Raw genomic sequence first — 9,919 nt, 5'->3', positions numbered from 1 at the left:
CACCCAGGAGGGTGGGCATCTGCTGCGCCCAAGGCACCTCAGGCCCTGCCCCAGTGAGCCCTGATGCCCTGAGTGAGGAGGCTATTGACCTCCTGAGATCCATCTCTGTAGGGCAATCAACCATAGTGAATGCCATCCAGGGACTGGCATCCCAGATGCAGCAATGCATTCCCCCAGAACCAGTGGGGATGTTCTCATATTCGTCTTAGGTGCCTTCCCCATCCCCCTGAAATGCCTGCCCACTTGCAAAATGATGCCCCTGCAGAGTTCTATTTGGGTGATGTCAGGATACAAGTTGGGCCTTGGACTGGGCCATGTGTGCCTTTATGACTTTGGACTGGGCTTTGGGCCTTTCTGAACATTTGGTTTGTGTGGTGGGTTTTGCTGTGCTAATACATTTTTTTTCTACATCTGTACTCTGGCCCTGCGTTATTCTGCTATGTGTCGTGTGCTATTGGTTTACTTCTGCAGGTGTGTGTGTGTGTGTCGTTTTCCTCCCTCCCTCCCTTGGGTGCTAGACGGCTGTTCTCACTGCCATCGTCTTCGTCGGTGTTTCAGGTGGAGCATAACCCGGAAGAGCATCGGGAGGACTTGCAGTTCGGGTTCCATGGGGGCGTTGTTCTTCCCTGTGTCTCCGATGGTGAGTCCTTTCTCTTCTGTGCTCGGTTTCTGCCAGGCTTTTGATGACGTTGCTAGCGCCCCGGAAAAGGAGGCGGATTTGTGTGTCATGATATAGTGGCCGGTACCTTTGTCTTCTGCCTGGCTGTTGATGGCTACCGCTGTGGTGAGTGTTGTTTCCGCCCTGGCAGTTGGTGTGGTACATTGGCTGTCAATGGGAGTTATTACCGCCATGGTCATAATTTGGCGGTAGTTCGGTAATACCGCCACTGTATCACTCACGCCAGGGCCGTAATGAGGGCCCCTGTGCTTACGTCACTATACCTGTGTCACCCTGTGTTTACGTCACTGTACCTACGTCACCGAACCCCCTCCAGCGGTTGCGGGCGCGGCGCCGGGTTCTCCCCTCCCATCATGGCACCACGGAGAGGTGCGCGCTCTAGCGCTCCGGGGTCGGGCCTCTGCTTCCGTCTGCCCCACTTCCGCCCGCTCCGCAGAGTCCGCTTCCGGCCGCCGCGTCACTTCCGCCCTCAGTTCCGGGGCCTCTTCACCCAGCTTTATTGTTCCGGTGCGGCGCGGCGGAGACAGGAGAGGCCGAGGCCCGGGGGGCAGAGCCGGAGCCCGGGGCGGGACGGACAGCAGCGGCCGGTGGAGGGGGCGCGGAGAGCGGGCAGTCTTCCGAGCCGGGGCCCCCAGCAGAGCAGACCGGGGCCCCCAGCAGAGCAGAGCAGACCGGGGCCCCCCTGCAGCCCCTGCGCACCTTGCACGGGCAGGAGCCCCGCGCACCAGCCCGGGACCGCCGGGCGCCCACTGCTCGTTAATGCCCGGCCTGTAACCGACCTGCTGCAGGGCCTGGGGGTGACACCCCTCTGAACATCTCCGGGCAGTCACCGCTCGTTAATGCCCCGCGGGGCACCGGACGGACTGCTGCAGCCGGGACATTGACTCCTCTGGGGACATCTCCGGGCAGGAACCGGTCATCAGTGCCGGGCTGGAGACCGAGCTGTGCCCAGGAGCCTGGGGGTGACACCCCTCTGAACATCTCCGGGCAGTGACCGCTCGTTAATGCCCCGCGGGGCACCGAGCTGCTGCAGGACCTGAGGTTTACACTCATCTTTGGACATCACTGGTCCTTATTGCCCTGTGGAGCACCGGACTGCCTCCCGGAGCCAGGATATTAACACCTCTTTAGACATCACCGGGCAGTTACTGGTCATTAACGCCTGGCTGGGGACCGAGCTGTCTGCAGGAGCCAGGGGTCTCAGAGCCCATCCCCTGCTCAGGTACCAGCTGCCGATGACCACGAGGAACCCGAGCTGAAAGCACCAGCGACGAAGGGTCCATCCCGGGCAGCCGTCAGGTGGTTAAACACTTCTGAGCCGCCCCTCCTCCCTGCGCTCCGTCATCTGCTAGGAGCTCCCCTGTCACCAGGAGCAACCAAAGGGATAATCTCCTATCAGCTCTTCACTGATAAACGGACAGCCCTGGTCTGACATTTATCCTGACAGGAAAGTGACTAGTAACTAGGGCCGGTGATTCTGTGGCTGCAATAAGAGGCATTAGGGCCCTGACTGAGGAGCACCCAGTCCAGGTTACCATCACCACAAAATTGTAGGAGCAATAGTTTAGCAGTTGCCGTCTGCACCTTATACCTGTTGACTAGAAAGCCAGCCAACATCCGTCAGTACGTGAAGAACAGGCTATTACGTCTGTGCCAGTCAGTCACCAGGACCTGAGCAGCCACCAGGGCTGTCACCAGCCCACCAGCAGAAGGGGTGCTCAGTTAATGAAATCACCAGGCAGTTTGTCATTGTTTATTTAGTTATTAATCACTTAGCAGTCACTCGGTTTGGTGGATGAGAGGTTTATCGTGGGTGAACTCCCAGCTGTCCAGTAACTGTCCTCGATCACACTTTGATACCATATACATCGCTGACTGACAGCAGAAAACCTGCTTGATCTGATCTGTTAACCCACCACTTGGCTTGTATTTCACTAGCTTTCAGTCAGATTCCTTGATGATCTGCCAACAGAAGCCATAGATTTAAACCAAAACTAGGGGTGTTGGGACCTTGGTGTAGTTTTCTCCTGCCACAGCTGATCAGTCTTCATCAAGTTGCAGTTGATTGTCCCAATCGGTTGCTGCCACAAATAATCAAGTCGCCCGCTTGGTTGGACTTTGCAAGGACTGTCGCACCCCTCCATTGTTTGCTTGAGACAAGAACCACAGTGTAACCATCTTCCACTACTTGATTGATGACAGACACTAGTGCCCACTCAGGTAGACTGGACGACTATGCTGTGAGCTGACCTGGAGACCTCCGCATGCAGCGCGCACTCAGGCCCAGTACCCGTCTGTTGCACGTGACTTGCATTGGGTAGGCAGGTCTTGTGGGCAGAGGTTTCCTACACTACACCCCTCACCACCATCAGGATGGCATCGGTCCCTGTGTACTGCCTCTGCCGCCTGCCCTACGATGTCACCCGCTTCATGATCGAGTGCGATGCCTGCCAGGACTGGTTTCATGGCAGGTGAGTAGGCTGGAAATTTCATTGAACCCCTTTGGTGTTAGTCTCTGTGTGACAATCCATGTTTTACATAATTAATCGTGTCTGGATTAAACAATGCACCTCCTCCACTCTTGGTTAACAGTATTGTTAGTGTTTTTTCCGTTGCCGAAGTACGTATGTACAGTGTCAGTTTGAATTTTTTTCTTTAGTCCGTTCACATTTCCAGTATTCAGTGTAAGTTCCATCTGATTTTCCTGACCGTTTTCAGTTATCCTTTACATGAAGCAGCTGTATCTGGTCCAGATTGAAAGTTGGTAAATGCTTTGGCGAGAGCCTTAGAAGAAAGGAAGGTTGTATCATGGAAAGTGGTGGAAACAGCTGACAAAAAGCATTAGCAAAGCCAATAGGTCTCATCTATGCAAGCGCTATTGGCTTTGCCAATGTGTTTTAGCCATGTGTACTCCAGCGGGGCTGCTGTTCAGCAGGACTATGAGTGGCTTAGAGGAGAGAGGCGTGGAGTATCGTAGAGTGGTATGGCAAAGAGTAGAGTGGTGTGAAGTGGCATAATGTGGAGTGTCAGAGTGGCGTAGAATGGACTGGTGTAACCAGCATTGGTGTAGTGTTGCAGAGTACTGTGGCACTGAGTGCAGTGTCATTGAATTCAGCAGCATAGAATGCACCAGCATATATTAGAGTTGTGCGTAGTAGAGTGGTGTTGAGTAATACAGAGCAGGACAGTGGTGTAGAGTTGGGTGTCCTGGAGTGCAGTGGGATAGAGTGGTGCAGAGTAGAATATGATGGTAATATGGTGGTTGTATTGGGATTTAGCAGATGACAACAATTAGAAGAATATTTACTTCACAGGTCCAAAGGTTAAGAGCCATCGTCTGAGCTTCTGCTTAAGTGAAAAGTCCAGAGAAACTTGTCTCCTCACCTAGCATCCCGCTCCAAAGTTCAACAGTGACAGAACACAGATAAGAATTCTAATCAGGTTAAAGTAACAGTAAACACAAAAAGCAAAATAACACATCAAAACATAATGAAAGAAAAGCAAATATGAATGTGTAACAGTACAAAAGTGCTGTAGAGTGCAGTGGCATGGAGTGGAATAGTGCAGGGTAGAGTGGCGGGGAGTGCAGTGTAGACTGTCAGTGCAGTGATGTAGAGTGGCTTAGAGTGCATTGGCGTAGAGTGCAGTGGTTAAGAGTAGAGTGGTGCAGTGTGGCAGTGGCATAGAATAGATTGTTTCAGAGTAGAATGGACTGGTGCAGGGTAGAGTGCAGGCAGTACACATGCATACAGTTTAGTAATAAAACTACACAGTTCACAGACGAGAATGTGTGGAAATTGCATCACCTAGTGTAATGATTTGTTTTGATCATATTGAAGTGTTTGCTTCCAACGCACTTCAGAAATAACAAAATAAATTGCTTTATTTGTGCTCCCAATTCTGATATACACCGTTCATTTAAATGTTGTCATGTGCTAGGGAAAAAAACCCTCTTCTAAGCCCAGTATATAACAAAATTGTCCCATAAATCCTCTCACTTTGAAGTCAGAGGAAGAAAATAGTAAATAAACACCCTCGGGAGAGAGCGCCTGATATTTGACCTCAGTCTTTGAATGCACAGCAAATGTGACAAAATGAGAACAAGATTTACAGGCCTGTTTGCAGAAAGGAGGCTTTAGGAAGGATACTGTAAATAAGGTTTGAGTAAGGGAAGAATGTAACTCAAGCTGTGCAGCCTACAACAAAGCTAGTAAATGGCAAGCAATAGGCAGAATGCATTCCTAGGTCAGCTTTCTGAATGTCCCCAAGATGTCTTTAGAAAACCAGATAGGTAAATTGTCTAGAAGGTTACAACCTAAAAATGGGGTTACTTGCTAGAAACACAACACATCTGTTGTTATATGCAAATTCAGTACTGCTCAAAAGCAACTTCCTGAGTAAGGCTATGGGGGAATAGATCACAATTGTTAATGTGGCTGACACATGAGATTAGAATTCACTACCCTTTGTGAGTTGTATCGTCTCACTTCGCTGTCAGTAAACCATGGAAGTAGCCAAGTGCTCTCATGCCTTCTCAACATCCCCCGGATCTGCTCTGCCTGGGATATCACCCTCAACTGCAGCTTACTTTGATCACTCCTGCTGGTGATTGGCTGCTTGAGAGTGGGTGCTGGGTGATTTGCTCTGTTGATTGAGTCGTGTGGAGGTTCCAAAGGAAGGCTCAGGGTACAGGAACAACACGAGTGTCTGTTAAGTGGTCCTGGTGCGGCTCGCTATTATCTTCTGCAAGGGGACGAGTTGAGTGGTGCCATGACCATAGGACAAGGGAACAGATGTGAAAAGCTGGTTGGATTCATGATGGTATTGATTCTGGGTGACTTCAGAGTGTGGATTGTAAATATTATAAATGTAGCTTTGCTGTCCGGCTCTAGTTAAAGTGGTAGGTGACCTACAAGTACATTGAGGAGCTGTCATTTTGGGTCTGTCACCCCAGACCAATTATCTCAGCTGCTGATTTCTGGCTTACACCACTGAGGGGGTAATGAGCAGGTTTGATATGGTGGATGGGTTGGGGGTTCTTACTAAAGCCAATAATGTTACCATAAGTTGGGGAATTGGCAAGTTATTTTTTGGGCGTACAGTAAATACAATTTCTGAATTATCAACTGTGAACATTTTTCAAGCCCTGTTGTTGCTCTTTCTTTTAGCTTAGGAGTGGTGTTCTCTTCTCTGGCTCCTACCGCTGGCCCTAGTCTCTTGCCTGTGAGGTGTCAAGGGGATGTTTAGTCATACAGCAGGGGGAGGAGTTGTGGGCCAGGTTATTGAGGGCCTGGTTGGTGAAATAGGAAAACAAAGGTAATACAGCTCAATGCTTGAGAGTAAACCGGTGGCCTAATTCGGGAGATGCAGCACTCCCAATCATGGAATCAAACGAGGGTTAGAACTTTCTGGTGCTCCTTTGGACTCTCAGTATTCGGTGAGGTCCCTGCAAAAATAAGCAACGTTTTATCTGTACATTAAATCTTGGTTAAATTGGTCTACAAGTGTTATGCAGGCCAAGGCTACAAGATCTCTATTTCCTCCTCAATGTTTATGCTCAAGGAAGTACCTAAGTAGAATTATAATTACTAAACAAACATGAAGGGGGCAGTTCAAAGACGGTTTCATGTGAAGTAAGCTAACATACACATTATAATAATGTAATGAATAATTACAAATCTCTTTTGAACTGTCTGTATCATTTCTTTCGCTTGTAACATAAAATGATGCATGTTTAATTTCATCACCTCCATTAGGTTTGCCTTTTATCCTCTGTGTCTCAGGAAATACAGGCAGAAGTGATTCATTCTCCTAGTATTGCTATAGATAAATTTCATGACAAACATATGAAATTTCAGCCTCAGAATATAAGAGATCAGATTTCATCCTCTCATGCAACAATATACATATTGGACCTTCATCCCCTGCTTCATTGCTTAATTTGCTCTCCTTTTCTTGCAGGGGGGCCCTGCAGGGGATTCTAGGAGCATTAGTAGTGGTCCCCATTAATCAACAGTGTCTATTTGAAAAATAATAATTATAGATCCCTAAAATGTTCCTCAGGGTATGTTCTCTCCAATTATAGATCCCGGAGAATGTCTTCACATACAAATATATCTTTCCTAAGTTTCTTTAAAGTAAGAGAAAATACACATAGCTTTATATTGAAAATTAGTACAAATGACAAAGGCTGAATAGAAAGATACCCCTCAATCCATGTTTTGAGTCTGCTCTTGCTTCTGCTAAACAAAGCAAAATTGGGAGGAGGATTCAATTTGTTTCATTATTAAAATATACCTGTAAAACCAAAAACATTACATTTCCCAGAATGGATAATACATATAAAAACCTAAATATGACAAGACCATTCAATATTGTCAAAGAGTTGTTGGTCAAAGGTCAGTTATGATGATATAGATTTTTTTTTTTGTATATTTCAAGGGGGAAAACCAAGAAGCTTCACTGCCTGAATCCACTGAATATTATTGTATTGCTTAAATACCTGAGCTAGCTGATATGAATCCCAAGGGCATGTAGACAGAAGGATTTGTAAAGTCTATTAACAAGGGTTTCTCATTCTTCTCCTCCATAAAGAACATGATAACCAAAACACCAATTGCTATAAAATATATGGGTCTAGAAATTAAACCCAACTCTGAGTTCCTTAAACTACCTAGGGATTGCATTCCTACCCAAGTCAGAGTTTGAAAAATCATGCAGGAAGTACACTTCCATCAAGTTAATAGCATAGTGAGACCATGTGAGTCATTCGTGCCGGTCCCTTTACTATCAAAACAACTTATGATCAGTAAACCACAAATTAAATTACATAGAAATGAATGGGTACGCCACGTGACACCTTAAATCAAATTCTGTACACTGTCTTTTCTGATTTGAATGATGGCCCAAAGTGTTCACATTTTAATAACATGTAATAACACAAGGACCTTTCTAGTGGCTGTAAGCTGTTAAACTGTAATGTACATGGGTTTGTAATCTGTATCATATTCTTATGCTCCAGGGTACTTGGTCGCAATAGAGTCCTGTTGAAGGATATATTGCTTTTTGTGAAAAAGATAATTACGCTTCTGATGGTAGACTCTCGGGGTTTGCTAACCTTAGTATCAATAAAAGATGCTATTGCGATTTAAAGGCAGCAGCACATGGGTGGAAGCACGTGTAGTTAACTGAGCTATCTAGTGATGAAAGGATATTACATTAGTAGATATATCCATGAGTCTTTTGCGACCTCATCACTAAAAACTATTAAAAAGATAAGTAGCTTAATCAATCTGCCAGTTAAAATATTTAAATTAATTCAGATTACTTGCCTCTGGTGGGAGTGACCTTTGGGCTGTGCAAGCCTCTTTTGTTCTAAAGGATGAACCAACTTTTGATAGTCTCAACAATGGAGATTGAGAAGCCTAGAAAATTAACCACAACATGAGTTAATCCTCTTCTCTTTTTTTTTTTTTTTTTTTGTACAACAAGAATTTCAGACATTTTTTGGGGGTTCTGATCCAAAAGCCTGTTCTGGTTGAACATGGGAGGTTCTGATCTGTAATTCAATATTTCACTGCCACCTCAGAAATAAAATTGTATCTCTATAACCAAGCGGAGATGCTGGTCTAGATAACCTCTTGGCAGTGTTAGTGAAAAACCGTATTGACTGGTGGGTCCAGTTTTTAGCACTAGTTTTATAGTGATTAACGGAGACTGGGGGAACTTCCGCCATCCTGGAGGAAGGGGCTGTATTTAAGCCAGTTTATAATGAGGGGGAACCGAGGATCTCCGAGTAACTATAGATTTATAAGCCTGACTGGAAAGCACTTTTGTGTCGCTTGGAAGGGTGATTGCTGAAAATAATTCTGCTCCCCTGGAACAGGGTGTCTTTCGATAGGGGCATCCCACTTTAGCCCACTATTTTGTTGTGTGGGCATAATTTGTACCTCACTTCAAATAAATACAAAAATGATGTTGCTGTCTCGTTGACTTTCAGACAGTGCTTGATACAGTGAGCAGAGGTCTTTTTTAAAATAAATTGTCAGTCTGGTGGATTTCACCTTGTTTACTGTCATTAGTACAGATATTACGTACCTCTAATTAGGCACAAGTTGAGCTGGATCATTACGTCATCTTTCAAACAGAATAAAGATCTTGAATGGACCACAAGGGTCCCTGTTTGGTATCTATTTAGCAGATTTGCCTTCAGCTCTTAAAGAGTAACAGCAATTTTTTTATGTCCATTGGTAAAAAGCCTGCTAATTCCATATGATTTCTAAATTACTAAAAAGTAGATGATGTTTATTTGTATAAATACTTGGGACTGTAATCCCCATAATTCCCTAGCAATTTTAATTGGTCTGACCATTTTAAAGTGCTAAAAGCAGAACCTGTCTTTCAGTTGGAGCCTTACTTTATTTTAATAATCTATTAAGGTTATGTTTTTTGCCCCTCTCTTGACAGCATATACAGACAAACCCCCTCCTTTGGTGCTGTGTGACTCTGAAGTACTGCGCATTGAATCAAATGTGTGATGGGAAGTGGGATGAGGGGCTCAGTTAACGATGTTAAAGCTTCCTAGAGGTGTTACGATCCAAGCAATACGGAGTGGACAAAATGTTACTCTGCAGGCTGAGCCAGCAGAAATACAGATCTTACTTCTTTAACAAACTGGGCTCAGAGAGTGATGCAAATAAATGATCCTTTCTATCCGTTCTATGTTAGAACGAGGCAGAGCAGCAAAAGGAAATGTGTGTCGCTGCTGAAAACAATCGATTTTTGCAAGCACTTATAACAGGGTTATAGTAAAGGATCGGAGCCTTTTCTTAAGTTAATGCCGGACAAGTCAGTTACACACAGGTCTTGGAGAGTGAACAGCAAAGAAAGAAGCCACCAACAGCGCTCACTTCAGGAACTTCAGCAAGTGAAGGCACACTTCAGTTCATACATAGGTTACCCGGCCAGAGCCACCGTCTTAGTGGTAAAAGTTAAATCCCACCCTAGTCCTATTTTCTCAATACCTAAACTACATTGAAGAGTACAAATGAGTGTTGCTTAACTGCCCATGTCCTTGGATTTGTAAATGTACCGTAACTGATAGTTTAATGTATTGCTATTTATTTTATGACATAAATAAAGCCAGTCTTTTTTAATGTATGACACTTGAGGGAACACGTCAGTTGCTGATCTTTTAACAAACGTGCATTTTTTAGATGTGGTCATTGTGCTAGTCCACTT

At 45.5% G+C, this 9,919-nt stretch overlaps 1 protein-coding gene across 1 annotated transcript in view; it reads left to right on the top strand.

Annotated features, from left to right (window-relative positions):
- Positions 1-1,225: 1,225 nt before the first annotated feature.
- The window catches only part of PHF8 (PHD finger protein 8), a 124,968-nt gene continuing 116,274 nt past the window's right edge, over positions 1,226-9,919 (top strand). Inside the window, exon 1 of the mRNA XM_069209343.1 lies at positions 1,226-3,150. Coding sequence (XP_069065444.1) covers positions 3,053-3,150 — 98 coding nt within the window. The 5' untranslated portion in view covers positions 1,226-3,052. The remainder of the gene's footprint in view (positions 3,151-9,919) is intronic.

The sequence above is a fragment of the Pleurodeles waltl genome, chromosome 10, assembly GCF_031143425.1.
Source record: "Pleurodeles waltl isolate 20211129_DDA chromosome 10, aPleWal1.hap1.20221129, whole genome shotgun sequence".
Classification (NCBI taxonomy): domain Eukaryota; kingdom Metazoa; phylum Chordata; class Amphibia; order Caudata; family Salamandridae; genus Pleurodeles; species Pleurodeles waltl.
The sequence above is the reverse complement of the archived record's forward strand: the minus strand, read 5'-3'. Positions and strand labels throughout refer to the sequence as shown.